The sequence below is a fragment of the Coregonus lavaretus genome, assembly GCF_964263955.1.
Source record: "Coregonus lavaretus genome assembly, chromosome: 22".
Lineage (NCBI taxonomy): Eukaryota > Metazoa > Chordata > Actinopteri > Salmoniformes > Salmonidae > Coregonus > Coregonus lavaretus.
Window position 1 is genome coordinate 10,098,698 of NC_140009.1, and position 21,230 is coordinate 10,119,927.

General features: G+C 46.3%; 1 protein-coding gene and 1 pseudogene across 2 annotated transcripts; both read left to right on the top strand.

Annotated features, from left to right (window-relative positions):
• The first annotated feature begins 558 nt into the window (after positions 1–558).
• On the top strand, positions 559–11,868 carry ddx20 (DEAD (Asp-Glu-Ala-Asp) box polypeptide 20). The gene is made up of 11 exons (XM_084187624.1): positions 559–778; positions 1,729–1,823; positions 1,998–2,166; positions 7,406–7,520; positions 8,392–8,534; positions 8,686–8,824; positions 8,994–9,052; positions 9,185–9,267; positions 9,422–9,527; positions 9,906–10,007; positions 10,161–11,868. The coding sequence occupies exons 1-11, from the start codon at positions 583–585 to the stop codon at positions 11,477–11,479; spliced, it is 2,526 nt and encodes an 841-aa protein (XP_084043750.1). The 5' UTR covers positions 559–582; the 3' UTR covers positions 11,480–11,868.
• A 357-nt stretch (positions 11,869–12,225) lies between these two features.
• Positions 12,226–18,927, top strand: LOC311149497 (orexin/Hypocretin receptor type 1-like; annotated as a pseudogene). Its single transcript has 3 exons — positions 12,226–12,614; positions 16,486–16,972; positions 18,778–18,927. The product of its transcript is annotated as an orexin/Hypocretin receptor type 1-like (transcript).
• Positions 18,928–21,230: the final 2,303 nt, after the last annotated feature.

Below are 21,230 nucleotides of genomic sequence, written 5' to 3' on the forward strand. Positions count from 1 at the left end.
ACAAAGATGCAGGTTTTATGGATGGCATAAGCTAAATAAATTGTTAATCAAGAGATGATGCACTGGGAAGATCTCAATTACATACTCCTCTCGTCCTCTCTCCTCGTCTCCTTCTCAAAACCCATTGGAGGAGAAGGTCAGAGGGGCGGGGCCTCTTGCTTTCTCATCCAATTGGTTTGGAGAAGAAGACGAGGAGAGAGGACTCGAGGAGTATGCAATTGCGATCTTCCCTCTGACTAAGAATATACATTACAAAAATAAAACAATGGACACTGTACCAGAGACGGAAGAGGAAGCAAGACACCCCACTCCCTCATTTTTTCTCGTTACATTACAGTCAATAAACCACATAGACCAGACCCTGCTGCTCTCGCACTGGTGTCTATGGGAGAGCCACCCCCTTCAGCATACCATTTTTTTCAATGGTAAACGCCCTGAGAGAACTACAGTATCTTAATGTATCCACCATCTTTGACCAAACAGTAGATGGCGACAAAAGGTTGAGAACAGGGACACAAGAAAGAAAACGTCTAATCACGAGAAACAGTAACATCTCGCGATACTACTGGGTTTGATTGAAACATGGCTTCCTCCATGAAGAAGGCTGCCCACGATATTGAAACGCGAAAACGGACTGATGATGTTGTCTTGTCGGACGGTATCGACTTCAACGCCCTGCTGTTGTCGCAGCCCGTGCTAGATGGACTGGCGGCTTCTGGATTCAAGAAACCGTCTCCAATCCAGCTCAAAGCCATTCCGTTGGGGCGATGCGGACTCGGTATGATCTGGTCGTCAGCGTCTACTACAGTAGTTACATTTTAGCTAGCTAGCTAGCCAGTAGGCAACAATTTTATGTTGTAACCTGCTAACTTCCTGTATTCTAGTCTCTTTACAAGTTAGAATTTCGAATAGAATCTCGTTAGAATTTATGCTGCGTTCATAACCAAGTGGGATGGTGGAAATTACTCGTTGTGAAGTCGTAAATACCAGTTGGATGCATTCACGTGCTTTGAACTCGTTGTGAAACGCTGATTGGCTAATGGCCAACAAGCTGTGTCAACCATTAACTAAAATTACAGCTATCATGCTAAAAAGTTAATAGATAGTTTTTATAAATAATGTTTTGATACATTTAATAACCAAAAATTGTGGATAAATAAAGATGGTTCACTTAGGCCTTTTATCATTGTCTCCCATAGACACCAATGCATTAACAGCTGGGTCTGGTCTACCTAGTACATTGACTTTAATTGAACCAGAAAAAAAACACCAAGTGGGGTGTCTCGCATCCTCTTCAGTCTGATTTAACAGCCTGAGCTGCTATTAGGTGATGTCAGAGGTCAGCATGTGGGAGAAGTCTGATCTCAGGGATCATGGATGAGTTTCCCACTAGTAGGAGTTGGAGGAGCATTCAAGTGGATTTATCCCAGTGGTATGTGGTAAATACCACCTTCCCACTTGGTTATGAACGCAGCATAACTCTGACAGTTGTCCATTTGGTTGGTCTTTCAGTCATCTAGAAGTGGACAAAATATCCACAGTAAAGTATCATTTAAATCGAATTTGTCAAAATAGTTGTCAAATAAATGTCATGTGCATGGCTCTCAGGTGTGTTTGTCACCTGACACATGCGCAAGTGTTTTCATTGTTTACAAAATATTTACAGATAGCTATTTAGGACAGGAAGCTGGCAACCTACATGCCTCATGTCTGTGTGCTGTATTCTAGATCTGATAGTGCAGGCCAAGTCTGGCACAGGGAAGACCTGTGTGTTCTCTACCATCGCCCTGGACTCTCTGGTGATTGAGAATACTACCACACAGGTGACTCAACTCACTCAATTTATTGTAAAGGAGACATTCACTCATTTCACATGTCATGGTTGAATGTCATCTATGACATCTGTTTGCTTGAATCCATATTTGGACAGATTACAGGCAAATCTTTGACATAGCATGGACATTTTGCATTGACCAATATTTCCCTTCCTGTGACAGGTGCTGGTGCTAGCCCCGACCCGTGAGATAGCGGTGCAGATCCACTCTGTGGTGATGGCTATAGGCAGTGCCATGGAGGGCCTGCAGTGTCATGTCTTCATTGGGGGGACGCCCGTCAGCCAGGACAAGATCAGTCTCAAGAAGTGCCACATCGCTGTGGGATCACCAGGTCACTGAACCTATACAGTTTGTTTGTCTTATAAGTAAATAACCATGGCAACAGTATCATATGTATCAAACAGTACCAGTATGAAAAATGTATGTTTCCAAGATGGCATAGCAGTGCAGTCGTGTTTTCTGTAGTGTCCTTATGTAAATAGCCAGTTTTTTGTTTTTTTCGTATATTTCTCAATCTCACTTTCCATCCTTTAACTAAATATACTTTCCTGCAATCCGCCTCACCCAATGTGGAACGGATTCTGTTGTTTCTTCATACATTTTTATCCAGAACCTCTGGCTGAAACTAGCCAGCTACTTGCTATTAGCCACCGTTAGCGGTCTTCACCATTGTCCGTGGCCGTGGCCTGCACTACCTACCAGCCAGCTCTAGCCTGGACAATTGTCGGCCAGTCTGCACAGTCTGCACATCGCGCTATCGAGCCAGAGCATATCGGATTTTCTGCCGGAACCACTGAATCACTGGACCTTAACACCGGATCATCGCTAGCCAGCTAACTAGCTACTTGCTATTAGCCACCGTTAGCGGTATTCACCATTGTCCGTGGCCGTGGCCTGCACTACCTACCAGCCAGCCAGCTCTAGCCTGGACTATTATTCGGCCAGTCTGCACAGCGCGTTATCGACCCTAAACATATCGGTTTTTCTGCCGGAATCACTGAACCTTTAACACCGGATTTCATCGCTACTAGCTAGCTGCAACCAAATGGACGTTTGTGGTTGTCTAATCAGCCCTGAGTTAGCCTTGAGCCAGGCCCATCTCCCGGCTATCTACCTCTCTGTCAACCGGACGGGAACTCCTAGTGTTGACACGGAGCCCCGCCGATCCAACACGACTTGTCTGCCGACGAAATCGTCTGATGTGGTTACAACAGGCTTCCCATTACAACGTCGACCACGAAGATCCATCTGCTAGCCCCGGCCCGCTAGCACACGCTAGCCGTGGCCTCTTGCTAGTGCTATAGCAGCCCCCGAACTACCTCCGAACTATCCTATTGCTGTTCACCGGACCTTATGATAACTCAGCTATACAGCTGATACCTGCTGGACTGTTCCTTTATACGGTACCGCATCCTGTTTATGTTTAGCCTCAGCCCAAACTTTGTCGCCATTACCAGCTGTTGTATGCCTCTCTCCCATGTCAACATGCCTTGCTTATTGCTGTTTCGGTTATTTCTTATTGTACTATTTCACTGTAGATCCCCCAGCCCAGCTAAACCTGCCTTAGATAGCTCCTTTGGCCCACCCCCCCATACACACGGAGACCGACTCAATCGGTGCCTCCAGTGATGCTATCTCTTTCATCGTTACCCAACGCTTAGGTTTACCTCCACTGTACTCATATCCTTACATATCCTTTTCTGTACATAATGCCCTGAATCTATTCTACAACGCCCGGAAACCTGCCCCTTTTTTTCTCTGTACCCAACGCACTAGAAGACCAGTACTTAAAGCCTTTAGCCATATCCTTTTTCTACTCCCCCTCTGTTCCTCTGGTGATGTAGAGGTTAACCCAGGCCCTGTAGCCCCCAGTATCACTCCTACTCCCCAGGCGTTATCATTTGTTGACTTCTGTAATCGTAAAAGCCTTGGTTTCTTGCACGTTAACATCCGAAGCCTCCTCCCTAAGTTTGAGTTATTGACTGCGTTAGCACACTCCGCCAACCCTGATGTTCTAGCAGTGTCTGAATCTAGGCTTAGGAAGGCCACCAAAAATTCAGAAATGTCCATCCCCAACTACAACATTTTCCGTCTCGATAGAACTGCCAAAGGGGGTGGGGTTGCAATCTACTGTAGAGAGAGCCTGCAGAGCTCTATCATACTATCCAGGTCTGTGCCCAAACAGTTTGAGCTTCTACTTCTAAAAATCCACCTTTCCAGAAATAAGTCTCTCACTGTTGCCGCTTGCTACAGACCCCCCTCAGCCCGAGCTGTGCCCTGGACACCATATGTGAACTGATTGCCCCCCATCTATCCTCAGAGTTCGTACTGCTTGGTGACCTAAACTGGGATATGCTTAATACCCCGGCCAACCTACAATCTAAACTAGATGCCCTCAATCTCACACAAATTATCAACGAACCTACCAGGTACAACCCTAAATCTGTAAACATGGGCACCCTCATAGATATCATCCTGACAAATTTACCCTCTAAATACACCTCCGCTGTCTTCAAACAGGATCTTGACGATCACTGCCTTATTGCCTGCGTCCGTAATGGGTCCGCGATCAAACGACCACCCCTCATCACTGTCAAACGCTCCCTAAAACACTTTAGCGAGCAGGCCTTTCTAATTGACCTGGCCTGGGTATTCTGGATGGATATTGATCTCATTCCGTCAGTAGAGGATGCCTGGTTGTTCTTTAAAAGTGCTTTCCTCTCTATCTTAAATAAGCATGCCCCATTCAAAAAATTCAGAAATAAGAACAGATCTAGCCCCTGGTTCTCCTCAGACTTGACTGCCCTTGACCAGCACAAAAACATCCTGTGGCGTACTGCATTACCATCGAACAGTCCCCGCGATATGCAACTTTTCAGGGAAGTCAGGAACCAATATACACAATCAGTTAGGAAAGCAAAGGCTAGCTTTTTCAAACAGAAATGTGCATCCTGTAGCACTAACTCCAAAAAGTTTTGGGACACTGTAAAGTCCATGGAAAATAAGAGCACCTCCTCCCAACTGCCCACTGCACTGAGGCTCGGAAACACTGTCACCACCGATAAATCTACGATAATCGAGAATTTCAACAAGCATTTTGCTACGGCTGGCCATGCTTTCCACCTGGGTACCACTACCCCGGCCACCAGCTCTGCACCCTCCGCTGCAACTTGCCCATACCCCCCCCCCTCCGCTTCTTCTTCCCCCAAATTCAGATAGCTGATGTTGCGAAAGAGCAGCAAAATATGGACCCCTACAAATCAGCTGGGCTAGACAATCTGGACCCTTTCTTTCTAAAATTAGCCGCCGAAATTGTCGCAACCCCTATTACTAGCCTGTTCAACCTCTCTTTCGTAGTGTCTGAGATCCCCAGAGATTGGAAAGCTGCCGCGGTCATCCCCCTCTTCAAAGGGGGTGACACTCTAGATCCAAACTGTTATAGACCTATATCCATCCTGCCCTTCGAAAGTATTTGAATGCCAAGTTAACAAACAGATCACCGACCATTTCGAATCCCACCGTACCTTCTCCGCTATGCAATCCGGTTTCCGAGCTGGTCATGGGTGCACCTCAGCCACGCTCAAGGTCCTAAACGATATTATAAACGCGCTCGATAAAAGACAGTACTGCGCAGCCGTCTTCATCAACCTGGCCAAGGCTTTCGACTCTGTCAACCACCGCATTCACGTCTCCTGAGTGGCGCAGTGGTCTAAGGCACTGCATCGCAGTGCTAACTGTGCCACTAGAGATCCTGGTTCGAATCCAGGCTCTGTCGCAGCCGGCCGCGACCGGGAGACTCATGAGCGGCGCACAATTGGCCCAGTGTTGTCCAGGGTAGGGGAGGGAATGGCCGGCAGGGATGTAGCTCAGTTGATAGAGCATGGTGTTTGCAACGCCAGGGTTGTGGGTTTGATTCCCACGGGGGGCCAGTATAAAAAAAAATAATAATAATAATAAAATGTATTCACTAACGGTAAGTCGCTCTGGATAAGAGCGTCTGCTAAATGACTAAAATGTAAATGTAATTCTTATTGGCAGACTAAATAGCCTTGGTTTCTCTAATGACTGCCTCGCCTGGTTCACCAACTACTTCTCAGATATAGTTCAATGTGTCAAATCGGAGGGCCTGTTGTCTGGACCTCTGGCCGTCTCTATGGGGGTGGCACAGGGTTCAAATCTCGGGCCGACTATTCTCTGTGTATATCAATGATGTCGCTCTTGCTGCTGGTGACGCTCGGATCCACCTCTATGCGGACAACACCATTTTGTATACATCTGGCCCTTCATTGGACACTGTGTTAACAAACCTCCAAACGAGCTTCAACGCCATACAACACTCCTTCCGTAGCCTCCAACTGCTCTTAAACACTAGTAAAACGAAATGCACGTTGCTTGCACCCGCCTGCCCGACTAGAATCACTACTCTCGGCGGGTCTGACCTAGAGTATGTGGACAACTACAAATACCTAGGTGTCTGGTTAGACTGTAAACTCTCCTTCCAGACTCACATTAAGCATCTCCAATCCAAAGTTAAATCTAGAATCGGCTTCCTATTTCGCAACAAAGCCTCCTTCACTCATGCTGCCAAACATGCCATCGTAAAACTGACTATCCTACCGATCCTTGACTTCGGCGATGTCATTTACAAAATAGCCTCCAACACTCTACTCAGCAAATAGGATGTAGTCTATCACAGTGCCATCCGTTTTGACACCAAAGCCCCATATACTACCCACCATTGTGACCTGTACGCTCTTGTTGGCTGGCCCTCACTACATATTCGTCGCCAAACCCACTGGCTCCAGGTCATCTATAAATCACTGCTAGGCAAATCCCTGTCTTATCTTAGCTCACTGGTCACCATAGCAACACCCACCCGTAGTCTGCGCTCCAGCAGGTATATCTCACTGGTCATCCCCAAAGCCAACACCTCCTTTGGCCGCCATTCCTTCCAGTTCTCTGCTGCCAATGACTGGAACGAACTGCAAAAATCTCTGAAGCTGGAGACTCTTATCTCCCTCACTAACTTTAAGCGTCAGTTGTCAGCAGCTTACCGATCACTGCACCTGTACACAGCCTTTCTGAAATTAGCCCACCCAACTACCTCATCCCCATATTGTTATTTATTTTGCTAATTTGCACCCCAGTATCTCTATTTGCACATCATCTTTTGCACATCTATCATTCCAGTGTTAATACGAAATTGTAACTATTTTGCACTATGGCCTATTTATTGCCTTACCTCCATAACTTACTACATTCGCACACACTGTATATATATCTTTTCTGTTGTATTTTTGACTTTATGTTTGTTTTACCCCATATGTAACTCTGTTGTTTTTATCGCACTGCTTTGCTTTATCTTGGCCAGGTCGTAGTTGTAAATGAGAACTTGTTCTCAACTGGCTTACCTGGTTAAATAAAGGTGAAATAAAATAAAAATCAAATAAAAGTATGTACTCACTAACTGTCAGTTGCTCTGGATAAGAGCGTCTGCTAAATGACTAAAATGTAAATGTAAAAATGTATCATAAGTATAATTTCATATCGATGTGTTCTTCCCTGTCCAGGACGTATCAAGCAGCTGATTGAGCTGGGTCTGTTGGCTACCGCCAGCATCCGTCTGTTTGTGCTGGACGAGGCTGACAAACTACTGGAGGAAGGCAGCTTCCAGGACCAGATCAAGTGAGAGACACACACTCACACACACACAATGGCTCAACTCCACCAGACTGACGTCTGTCTGCTGTCTGTCTGTCTGTCTGTCTGTCTCATAGAGATCCTATTAAATTACTAGACCGGCTAAACCGTTAAAGAGCCTTAATGGCCTGAAAATGGCAGCCATTGTGGTCAGGGAGACATCCAAACCAGTCTAATTGGAATTAATGACAGTAGAGGCATAGGTGATGCATTTCCTGCTTTTACGTATGCAGGAAAATAAAGGAAGGCATGTGATATATCATAAATTATGTAATATAATTATTGTCAACCAAAAAGATTGTCATCAGTCATTCCCCTATATTCAGTTAGCAGTGACTTTAAAGAAAAAAATAGCATTCAGGGATGCTAAAACGTTTTCAGTGTAAACTTAAATGACTAAAGACAGATATAAAGTATGTAGAAAGGATAATGGAGCAATATATTTTTTAAATAAGATTCTTTGATAACTAAGAATCACCAAAATAAAAACTAGACAGTTGGGGACAATCTAAAATTCCAAAAATATCATGGCATGGGGCCCCCATTGATTTTGTTATAATTTTTTAGTTACTGGGATAGAGTAAGAACACAGCATAAGCCATGGCAAAATGTGTAGAATTGCGGGAAATTTAGCTTTAAAACTGCAAATTCTCTCAGCCCAATGGCAAAATGTGTAGAATTGCAGGAAATTAGCTTTAAAACACCAACATGTTGTGTCTGCAGCCAAAAGCTAAAATGTTTGTTTGGAGACTGCGCTATTGGCCACACCAAAATGGCTGACCTTTTATACCATCATAAGAAGGTTCATGTCCATTTATAGTATTCTTATTCCTAATTCTATGCTCTATCTCTCTAGTTGGATCTTCTCCTCTCTGCCGGTCAACAAACAGATGTTGGCCCTGTCTGCCACCTACCCAGAATCCCTTGCCCAGCACCTGGTCCACTATATGAGAGAGCCCACCTTCGTCAGACTTAACCCCTCCGACCCTGGACTCATAGGTCAGTATCACAGCTCAACCAGTAACATCCAGGTACAGCAGGCATCACGTCCCAGACAGACACACAGATGTTCCATGATTTTGGGTCAAGATTAGCAACAAGATAGTGATGTGTGTTTATTTCACTGAGATGTGTATTCTGCACCCCTCAGGGTTGAAGCAGTACTACAGGCTGGTTCACTCCCATGCCATGCCCCATAAGGTGTTTGAGGAGAAGGTTCTACACCTGCTGGAGCTGTTCAGTAAAGTTCCCTTCAATCAAGCTCTGGTGTTCTCCAACCTGCACACCAGGTAGGACCCTCACCTAGAGTGTTACTGTAACATCAACTAGCTATGTAAATAACTGTCAACACAGTCATTTGTTTTGCAGTGTAGTCACCCTATTAGTAGTATTCTTTTTCTTTTTTGCATTTTTATTTTTGTTCAATCATTTCTTATTGTATGGTTTTCATCCCTGCAGGGCTCAGCATTTAGCAGACATCCTGTCCTCAAAGGGCCTTCCTGCAGTCTGTATCTCAGGTGAGAGGGCCAGGGCCAGCAGGGGGCACTATACTAGAGTACATTACTCTTACTAGATTCTACTGTGACTACTACTAGTCTACTGTCATAATAAAACGAAATCAGATGTAATATGCTGTAATGTGTGTGTAGGTAGTCTGAGTCAGGACCAGCGAATGGAGGCCATGTCTAAACTGAAGCAGTACCAGTGTAGAGTACTCATCTCTACTGACCTGGTGAGTGTTTCAGCTACCTCAGATCACACCTACCTCATCTCCACAATAACCTCACAAAGGGCTCTCCTAACCTCACAAATATCCTCAAGAACAGAACATTTCTGTATCACTCGCTAAAAGCAGCTTCCCCCATCTCCATCCTCTTCTCTCCCAGACCTCCAGGGGTATAGATGCTGAGAAGGTGAATCTGGTGATCAACCTGGATGTTCCTCAAGACTGGGAGACCTACATGCACCGTATAGGACGAGCCGGACGCTTTGGTGAGTTCTGCCCGTCAACACAGCCATTACATACACAAAAATGTATGCACGCATGACTGTAAGTCACTTTGGATAAAAGCGTCTGCTAAATGGCATATTATTATTATTATTACATCCCAATCACAGGGCTAGGACATCGGCCTGTTCCTAGTGTCTGTAGCACTCAGTCTTTAGATTGGCCCCAAGGTCAACAGGCTGGTTAATCACTCAGCCGTGTTTGTGGAGGTGATAGACAGAACCCTCTAGGTGACTACAAACTCTCTGGCTGGCTGGAGTGGCATCTTTCTGTTGTCAGAACTCTTCTTTGTTTTCCCCTCTTACACACACACCTGCTAGCTTCATGGGACCTCATACTGAGTGTTTTCTCTTTTGTCCCAGGTACACACGGGCTGGCGGTGACCTACTGTTGCCATGGCGAGGAGGAGAACAAGATGATGGCCATCGCTCAGAAGTGCAACCTGATTCTTTGCGCTCTACCAGGTAAGATCTAGATGTCCTTGTGACATCTTTGTGACCTTAGTTGTGTTTTCAGTCATTTAGATCAGATTGTGGGTTATTTTTATAAATGGAGCATGTGTGTTGTGTTGCTGTGTTATTGTGATCAATCTCCTAACCCCAACATCTCTCCTCCAGACCCCATAGAGCCAGGGCTGATGCAGGAGCCCTGTGACTGGGACATCACTGTTGAGGCCCTGACACAAGGGACTAACTCCCAGGTGTTCCCCAAGACAGAGAAAAGGAGACGGGCTAAGACCGAATCCCCAGCCCCTAAATCCTCCAGGGAACAGGACCAGGATCAGGACCCCAGCCCTGTCTACCCAGAGAGAACTGAACCCAGCCGACCAGGTAAGAGCCAGCACACAGCCAGGCCTGGGGCTAAGGCTGGGCCGAAGCCCAAAAATGTGTCCCCTGCCCTGGATGTCCTCCTACCCGCTCCCAGGGCTTCAGTAGGCCCTGGGGCCTCCCTAGCTCTCTCCCGTAAAGAGCAACAGGATGCCCTGCCCAAGATCCCTCCGCTCAGCGCCTTCAAGAGTCAAAGGTCAGGGATCATGACCTTCCAGGAGGCAGAGCTGGACTTCCAGAGCTTCATCAGGGAGGGGCTGGGGAGGACGGTAGAGGTCATCCGACAGTTCAGAGGTCACGGAGACGACGGCGAGGGATTTAACGGTCAGCACAGCTACGAGGAGTCTCACACACTCCAGAATGACTATGTGCCGCTCACACACACACACATGACACGGAACGGAGAGCGTCCACCAACACGCACACAGCCGCCTCTAAAGGCGAACTCTGACCCCTCAACTTTGGAGTCGACCTCTGATGGGTCCAGCTCTGACTCGGACATGGAGGAAGACCGGCAGGCTGACGAGTCGACGCAGAGCTCCGCAGATCAGTCCAGAGCAGCTGAACACAAACCAATCATGCCGATTCAAACTCAATCTGCACAGCAATCCACAGTCGTGGATTTGGCCAGGAAACCAAAGTTTGCGCCACCTAGAAGCCATCCCAACTCACCATCTGTACCCCAGCCCAGCCACCACAGATTCCCCAGACCAGAGGGAAGAGCTGTGAGTACAAACCCCGGGGAGGGTGAACCTTCATTGGGGATGGCAAAGGGCAGAGAGGCTGCAGCACAGCAGTGGAGGGGGGAGACGGCGAAGAAAGTCAAAAGGGAGAAGGAGAGAGATATTTTAGAGGAGAGCTGGAGGAAGGTGCCTGAGAATCGAGGGAGTGACAGGAAGAGGGATGGAGGGAGTGAGGTAGTGGAGGAGGAGAATGGAGAGGGTTATGAGGGCTACTGGAGGGCCTACTACAGAGCTTGGGAGGATTACTACGCCTCCATGCCCCCCTCTCACCACCAGGGTTACCATGGCTACCACAGTATGGCCTCCAGCTGGATGGCTGCCTACCGTATGAACTCTGTGTACATGGAAGAACTGTTAAAACACTAACGCAGGGCTTCACACTTAGACCAGAGAAACTGAGTTAAACTTCTGCCAAAGACATGAGCTATTCTGTCCACTTAATGTCTGCTGTTATCAGTGAAACAAACACAAAGTTTTGAAAAGTTAAAGATGGTTAAAACGTTAAAGATCTCTTTGTTGGAGCAGCAAATGGTGAACAGACATTAATAATTTCTTCAGTTATTTTAAGGCAATCACTGATTTCCACTTAACAATGTTATTTTGCTGTACATGTGTTAATTTCGAATGTAAAATAGTGGACTTATGCTAATATTATTGCATGATAAATAAATGTACTACATGCATTATTATTATGCCTACTTGGTGTACATGTTTATGTATGTACTTTTGTAATAAAGATACCTTTGTTCAATATGCCTCCTTTCAGACCTTATTTGATGCCCCTTGTCATTTTTACTCCATCTGATTCTAGAAACTCGGAGGAGAACATGGGTTGCGTTTACACAGGCAGACCAATTCTGATTAAGAAAAATATATACACTACCGGTTTTAGAACACCTACTCATTCAAGGGTTTTTCTTTATTTTTACTATTTTTTACATTGTAGAATAATAGTGAAGACATCAAAACGATGAATTGACACATGGAATGATGTAGTAACCAAAAAAGTGTTAAACGAATCCAAATATATTTTATATTTGAGATTCTTCAAATAGCCACTCTTTGCCTTGATGACAGCTTTGGACACTCTTGGCATTCTCTCAACCAGCTTCATGAGGTTCCTCATGTTCAACTGTCTGGTGTTGAGCCTGACTTTTCTCCTGGGACTGCTGGGGAACCTGTTGGTGTGCTGGGTGATGTACAGGACTGACTGTGCAGACTGCCAACAACGCGCTGCTGGTAAACCTGGCTGCCAACGACCTGTTGAAATGCCCTCTTTCTGCTGTCTGTGCTACTGGAGGGGGGTTAGAGGAGGTGTTGCTGTCCGTCCTGCTGTGCTCCCTGCAGCAGTTCACCTATGGCATGCCCTCAGCTGCTCAGCATCAGCATGGAACGGTTCCAGGCCATCGCTTTCCCATTTCACAACGAGAAGACTAAGGCCAGGATTCGGGTTTGGATCCTCTCCATCTGGGCTTTCGGGCTACTTCTAGCCATCCTTTCGGTGGCTCTGGCCAGACACGATCTGTTTTATTTTTATTTATTTATTTCACTTTTATTTAACCAGGTAAGCCAGTTGAGGACAAGTTCTCATTTACAACTGCGACCTGGCCAAGATAAAGCAAAGCAGTGCGGAAAAAACAACAACATAGAGTTACATATGGAATAAACAAAACGTACAGTCAATAACACAATAGAAAATCTATATACAGTGTGTGCAAATGTAGTAAGTTATGGAGGTAAGGCAATAAATAGGCCATAGTGCAAAAATAATTACAATTATAATTTAGTATTAACACTGGAGTGATAGATGTGCAGAAGATGTTGTGCAAATAGAAATACTGGGGTGCAAATGAGCAAAATAAATAACAATGTAAATAACAATATGGGGATGAGGTAGTTGGGTGGGCTAATTACAGATGGGCTGTGTACAGGTGCAGTGATCGGTAAGCTGCTCTGACAACTGATGCTTAAAGATAGTGAGGGAGATAAGTGTCTCCAGCTTCAGAGATTTTTGCAGTTCGTTCCAGTCATTTGCGGCAGAGAACTGGAAGGAATGGCGACCAAAGGAGGTGTTGGCTTTGGGTATGACCAGTGAGAGATACCTGCAGGAACGCATACTACTGGTGGGTGTTGCTATGGTGACCAATGAGCTAAGATAAGGTGGGGATTTGCCTAGAAGGGATTTACAGTGAGGGAAAAAAGTATTTGATCCCCTGCTGATTTTGTACGTTTGCCCACTGACAAAGACATGATCAGTCTATAATTTTAATGGTAGGTTTATTTGAACAGTGAGAGACAGAATAACAACAAAAAAATCCAGAAAAACGCATGTCATGAATGTTATGAATTGAGGGAAATAAGTATTTGACCCCTCTGCAAAACATGACTTAGTACTTGGTGGCAAAACCCTTGTTGGCAATCACAGAGGTCAGACATTTCTTGTAGTTAGCCACCAGGTTTGCACACATCTCAGGAGGGATTTTGTCCCACTCCTCTTTGCAGATCTTCTCCAAGTCATTAAGGTTTCGAGGCTGACGTTTGGCAACTCGAACCTTCAGCTCCCTCCACAGATTTTCTATGGGATTAATGTCTGGAGACTGGCTAGGCCACTCCAGGACCTTAATGTGCTTCTTCTTGAGCCACTCCTTTGTTGCCTTGGCCGTGTGTTTTGGGTCATTGTCATGCTGTAATACCCATCCACGACCCATTTTCAATGCCCTGGCTGAGGGAAGGAGGTTCTCACCCAAGATTTGACGGTACATGGCCCCGTCCATCATCCCTTTGATGCAGTGAAGTTGTCCTGTCCCCTTAGCAGAAAAACACCCCCAAAGCATAATGTTTCCACCTCCATGTTTGACGGTGGTGATGGTGTTCTTCGGGTCATAGGCAGCATTCCTCCTCCTCCAAACACGGCGAGTTGAGTTGATGCCAAAGAGCTCCATTTTGGTCTCATCTGACCACAACACTTCCACCCAGTTCTCCTCTGAATAATTCAGATGTTCATTGGCAAACTTCAGATGGCCCTGTATATGTGCTTTCTTGAGCAGGGGGACCTTGCGGGCGCTGCAGGATTTCAGTCCTTCACGGCGTAGTGTGTTACCAATTGTTTTCTTGGTGACTATGGTCCCAGCTGCCTTGAGATCATTGACAAGATCCTCCCGTGTAGTTCTGGGCTGATTCCTCACCATTCTCATGATCATTGCAACTCCACGAGGTGAGATCTTGCATGGAGCCCCAGGCCGAGGGAGATTGACAGTTATTTTGTGTTTCTTCCATTTGCGAATAATTGCACCAACTGTTGTCACCTTCTCACCAAGCTGCTTGGCGATGGTCTTGTAGCCCATTCCAGCCTTGTGTAGGTCTACAATCTTGTCCCTGACATCCTTGGAGAGCTCTTTGGTCTTAGCCATGGTGGAGAGTTTGGAATCTGATTGACTGATTGCTTCTGTGGACAGGTGTCTTTTATACAGGTAACAAACTGAGATTAGGAGCACTCCCTTTAAGAGTGTGCTCCTAATCTCAGCTCGTTACCTGTATAAAAGTCACCTGGGAGCCAGAAATCTTTCTGATTGAGATGGGGTCAAATACTTATTTCCCTCATTAAAATGCAAATAAATTTATAACATTTCTGACATGTGTTTTTCTGGATTCTTTTGTTGTTATTCTGTTTCTCACTGTTCAAATAAACCTACCATTAAAATTATAGACTGATCATTTCTTTGTCAGTGGGCAAACGTACAAAATCAGCAGGGGATCAAATACTTTTTTCCCTCACTGTATAGATGACCTGGAGCCAGTGGGTTTGGCGACGATTATGTAGTGAGGGCCAGCCAACGAGAGCGTACAGGTCACAATGGTGGGTAGTATATGGGGAGATGCTTAATGTGAGTCTGGAAGGAGAGTTTACAGTCTAACCAGACACCTAGGTATTTGTAGTTGTCCACATATTCTAAGTCCGAGCCACCGAGAGTAGTGATTCTAGTCGGGCAGGGAGGTGCAAGCAGCGTTCGATTGAAGAGCATGCATTTAGTTTTACTAGCGCTTAAGAGCAGTTGGAGGCCACGGAAGGAGTGTTGTATGGCATTGAAGCTCGTTTGGAGGTTTGTTAACACATTGTCCAATGAAGGGCCAGATGTATACAAAATGGTGTCGTCTGCGTAGAGGTGGATCTGAGAGTCACCAGCAGTAAGAGCGACATCATTGACATACACAGAGAATAGAGTCTGCCCGAGAATTGAACCCTGTGGCACCCCCATAGACTGCCAGAGGTCCAGACAACAGGCCCTCCGATTTGACACATTGAACTTTATCTGAGAAGTAGTTGGTGAACCAGGCGAGGCAGTCATTTGAGAAACCAAGGCTATTTAGTCTGCCAATAAGAATGCGGTGATTGACAGAGTCAAAAGCCTTGGCCAGGTCAATGAAGACGGCTGCACAGTACTGTCTTTTATCGATCGCGGTTATTATATCATTTAGGACCTTGAGCGTGGCTGAGGTACACCCATGACCAGCTCGGAAACCAGAGCTTGTCGAAATTTATCGGTACTGACAGTGTTTCCTAGCCTCAGTGCAGTGGGCAGCTGGGAGGAGGTGCTCTTATTCTCCATGGACTTTACAGTGTCCCATAACTTTTTGGAGTTAGTGCTACAGGATGCAAATTTCTGTTTGAAAAAGTTAGCCTTTGCTTTCCTAACAACAGGAAGCCTGTTGAAACCACATCAGACGATTACGTCGGCAGACCAGTCGTGATGGATCGGCGGGGCTCCGTGTCAACACTAGGAGTTCCCGTCCGGTTGACAGAGAGGTAGATAGCCGGGAGATGGGCCTGGCTCGAGGCTAGCTCAAGGCTAACTGGGGTTAGCTTCAGGACAGTGGTGATTAGCCAACAACGACAACAGCCATTCAGTTGCAGCTAGCTAGTTGCGATGATCCGGTGTTAAGGTCCAGTGATTCAGTGATTCCGGCAGAAAATCCGATATGCTCTGGCTCGATAGCGCGATGTGCAGACTGTGCAGACTGGCCGATAATTGTCCAGGCTAGAGCTGGCTGGTAGGTAGTGCAGGCCACGGCCACGGACAATGGTGAAAACCGCTAACGGTGGCTAATAGCAAGTAGCTAGTTAGCTGGCTAGCTGGCTAGTTTCAGCCAGAGGTTCTGGATAAAAATGTATGAAGAAATAATGGAATCCGTTCCACATTGGGTGAGGCGGGTTGCAGGAAAGTATATTTAGTTAAAGGATGGAAAGTGAGATTCAGAAATATATACGAAAAAAAAAAACAAAAAAAAAAAACAGGCTATTTACATGAGGACACTACAGAAAACACGACCGCACTGCTATGCCATCTTGGATATGATGTGCCATCGTCACGTAGGCGAACACGGACCTGTTTTGCACGTATGTTTTGGTTCCAGTGTGGGGCTGCAGCCTAACTTTAATAGTTATTCACTAGGTGCGGATAATTAAAGTAGTCAGGCAACACGGTAACAAAGTTTTCGACCGCAGGATTCAGCTGTGTCGAGGCACATTGGAGTTGTCAGAACTCTTATTTCAGCACCACGGATAGCACCGGGGCACACGTTCAGATCCTTACCCGCGGCTGGAGCGTCGCGGATTCTATAACTCACCCGGTGCACAGTGATCACAGTGTCTGAGTCAGCAACCCTGTGTTGGAGAAAGCTCAGGAGATAGTGGGGGCCGTGTGTCTCCTCACCCCCACCGCTAGGGAGAGGGGACAGAAGAGGACGGAGGGGAAACTGGCTAAGTGCTTCGGGTACATCGTCATCACCTTCACTCTCTTCTGGATGCCCATGGTTGTGATTCTGCTAATACACGTCATCGTGACGAGGGGCAGAGACTCAGTGAGTAGGCTATATCATGAATCAGAAAATTTGTCTTTACAGCTTTTATACACTGCTCAAAAAAATTAAGGGAACACTTAAACAACACAATGTAACTCCAAGTCAATCACATTTCTGTGAAATCAAACTGTCCACTTAGGAAGCAACACTGATTGACAATAAATGTCACATGCTGTTGTGCAAATGGAATAGACAACAGGTGGAAATTATAGGCAATTAGCAAGACACCCCCAATAAAGGACTGGTTTTGCAGGTGGTGACCACAGACCACTTCTCAGTTCCTATGCTTCCTGGCTGATGTTTTGGTCACTTTTGAATGCTGGCGGTGCTTTCACTCTAGTGGTAGCATGAGACGGAGTCTACAACCCACACAAGTGGCTCAGGTAGTGCAGCTCATCCAGGACGGCACATCAATGCGAGCTGTGGCAAGAAGGTTTGCTGTGTCTGTCAGCGTAGTGTCCAGAGCATGGAGGCGCTACCAGGAGACAGGCCAGTACATCAGGAGACATGGAGGAGGCCGTAGGAGGGCAACAACCCAGCAGCAGGACTGCTACCTCCGCCTTTGTGCAAGGAGGAGCAGGAGGAGCACTGCCAGAGCCCTGCAAAATGACCTCCAGCAGGCCACAAATGTGCATGTGTCTGCTCAAACGGTCAGAAACAGACTCCATGAGGGTGGTATGAGGGCCCAACGTCCACAGGTGGGGGTTGTGCTTACAGCCCAACACCGTGCAGGACGTTTGGCATTTGCCAGAGAACACCAAGATTGGCGAATTCGCCACTGGCGCCCTGTGCTCTTCACAGATGAAAGCAGGTTCACACTGAGCACCTGTGACAGACATGACAGAGTCTGGAGACACCGTGGAGAACGTTCTGCTGCCTGCAATATCCTCCAGCATGACCGGTTTGGCGGTGGGTCAGTCATGGTGTGGGGTGGCATTTCTTTGGGGGGCCGCACAGCCCTCCATGTGCTCGCCAGAGGTAGCCTGACTGCCATTAGGTACCGAGATGAGATCCTCAGACCCCTTGTGAGACCATATGCTGGTGCGGTTGGCCCTGTGTTCCTCCTAATGCAAGACAATGCTAGACCTCATGTGGCTGGAGTGTGTCAGCAGTTCCTGCAAGAGGAAGGCATTGATGCTATGGACTGGCCCGCCCGTTCCCCAGACCTGAATCCAATTGAGCACATCTGGGACATCATGTCTCGCTCCATCCACCAAAGCCACGTTGCACCACAGACTGTCCAGGAGTTGGCGGATGCTTTAGTCCAGGTCTGGGAGGAGATCCCTCAGGAGACTATCCGCCACCTCATCAGGAGCATGCCCAGGCGTTGTAGGGAGGTCATACAGGCACGTGGAGGCCACACACACTACTGAGCCTCATTTTGACTTGTTTTAAGGACATTACATCAAAGTTGGATCAGCCTGTAGTGTGGTTTTCCACTTTAATTTTGAGGGTGACTCCAAATCCAGACCTCCATGGGTTGATACATTTGATTTCCATTGATAATTCTTGTGTGATTTTGTTGTCAGCACATTCAACTATGTAAAGAAGAAAGTATTTAATAAGATTATTTCATTCATTCAGATCTAGGATGTGTTATTTTAGTGTTCCCTTTATTTTTTTGAGCAGTGTATTTATTTACAACTTTTACAATGTTTAATTTTGTAGCCTACTCTTTCATCCCCTCTCCTCTCCCCTCTCTCCCTCTGCCCCCCTCCCTCCTCCCTCTCCCTGTTTTCCTCCTCTTCCCTCGTCTCTCCCTCTGCCTCTGCCCCTGCACCCCCTCCCTTTCCTGTTTTCTCCAGCAGAGCTGGGTCCTGAGGGAGCTGGAGACCTGAGCCATGGTCCTGACCTGTGTCCCTGTTGCTGTGGACCCCCTCATCTACACCATGGTCACCAGACATTTCCGCTCTGAGTTCAGCAAGCTGCTCTCCTCACTCCACTGCAGGGGCTGAGGAACCAATCCAGACCCAGGACTGGGAGGACTGAGAACTGGGAAACCTGGACAGAACTAAAGGCAGGTCTGCAGGGGATTCAATTACAGTGCCCTGTCAGCACAGTATAATTTCATACAATTGAGAAGTCTATCATCATGGGTAAATGAACTAATAACATCTCACTTTTAGGGTCTTTACCTGAGTTTAGTCAAGTAGATATTAAAACATGCTAGCCAGGCTGGTAGCCCTTTCCACATGTGTAGATGTACAGTGCATTCGGAAAGTATTCAGACCCCTTGACGTTTTCCACATTTTATTACGTTACAGCCTTATTCTAAAATGGATCAAATTGTTTTTTTCCCTCATCAATCTACACACAATACCCCATAATGACAAATCAAAAACTGGCTTTTAGACATTTTTGCAAATGTATATTAAAAAAATAAAACTGAAATATCACATTTACATAAGTATTCAGACCCTTTACTCAGTACTTTGTTGAAGCACCTTTGTCAGCGATTACAGCCTCTAGTCTTCTTGTGTATGAAGCTACATGCTTGGCACACCTGTATTTGGGGAGTTTCTCCCATTCTTCTCTGCAGATCCTCTCAAGCTCTGTCAGGTTAGATGGGGAGCGTTGCTGCACAGCTATTTTAAGGTCTCTCCAGAGATGTTCGATCGGGTTCAAGTCCTGGCACTGGCTGGGCCACTCAAGGACATTCAGAGGCTTGTCCTGAAGCCACTCCTGCGTTGTCTTGGCTGTGTGCTTAGGGTCATTGTCCTGTTGGAAGGTGAACCTTCACCCCAGTCTGAGGTCCTGAGCGCTCTGGAGCAGGTTTTCATTAAGGATTTCTCTGTACTTTGCTCCGTTCATCTTTCTCTCGATCCTGACTAGTCTCCCAGGCCCTGCCGCTGAAAAACATCCCCACAGCATGATGCTGCCTCCACCATGCTTCACCGTAGGGATGGTGCCAGGTTTCCTCCAGACGTGACGCTTGGCATTCAGGCCAAAGAGTTCAATCTTGGTTTCATCAGACCAGAGAATCTTGTTTCTCATGGTCTGAGAGTCCTTTAGATGCCTTTTGGCAAACTCCAAGCGTGCTGTCATGTGCCTTTTACTGAGTAGTGGCTTCCTTCTGGCCACTCTACCATAAAGGCCTGATTGGCATAGTGCTGCAGAGATGGTTGTCCTTCTGGAAGGTTCTCCCATCTCCACAGAGGAATTCTGGAGCTCTGTCAGAGTGACCATCGGGTTGTTGGTCACCTCCCTGACCAAGGCCCTTCTCCCCCGATTGCTCAGTTTGGCCGGGTGGCCAGCTCTAGGAAGAGTCTTGGTGGTTCCAAACTTTTTCCATTTAAGAATGATGGAGGCCACTGTGTTCTTGGGGACCTTCAATGCTGAATACATGTTTTGGTACCCTTCCCCAGATCTGTGCCTTGACACAATCCTGTCTCTGAGCTCTACGGACAATTCCTTCCACCTCATGGCTTGGTTTTTGCTCTGACATGCACTGTCAATTGTGGGACCTTATATAGACAGGTATGTGCCTTTCGAAATCATGTCCAATCAATTGAATTGACCACAGATAGACTCCAATCAAGTTGTAGAAACATCTCAAGGATGATCAATGGAAACAGGATGCACCCGAGCTCAATTTCGAGTCTCATAGCAAAGGGTCTGAATACTTATTTTTTTTAAATTATTTTTTTTAATACATTTGCAAACATTTCTAAAAACCAGTTTTCACTTTGTTATTATGGGGTATTGTGTGTAGATTGATAAGGAAAATAAATAATTTAATCAATTTTAGAATAAGGCTGTAACGTAACAAAATGTGGAAAAAGTCAAGGGGTCTGATTACTTTCCGAATGCACTGTATGAATTGAATATACAATAGCTAATGGGATTGTACAGTATGTGCCGTATTGATGCCTTTATGAGGGCTATGACTGTTAAGCATCTGTTCTTACTGTCATCAGCATGTGTGAAATTGCAATTAGTGAATGAAGAAAAGCTACTTACAACTATCATACACACACACTACACCCCGCCACCCCCAAGGTCTGTTAGTTGATGACAAAAAGACAGAGTCAGAGGTGGTTTTGGCAGATATCGATGTTTTTATCAGGCGTTTCACAGCCGGGACACAAGACAAGGTCATAAATAATAACCAACGACTGACAGGATACGCACAGCATTAGTGTCAACAACGACAGGAGTCAGGGAGGGGAATGCAAAGAGAGACTGAGCCGAAGAAAAGACAAGTAGGCTAAGGAACAGGAAAAGAAAAATGAGGCGAGAGAGGACCGACACATGTAAC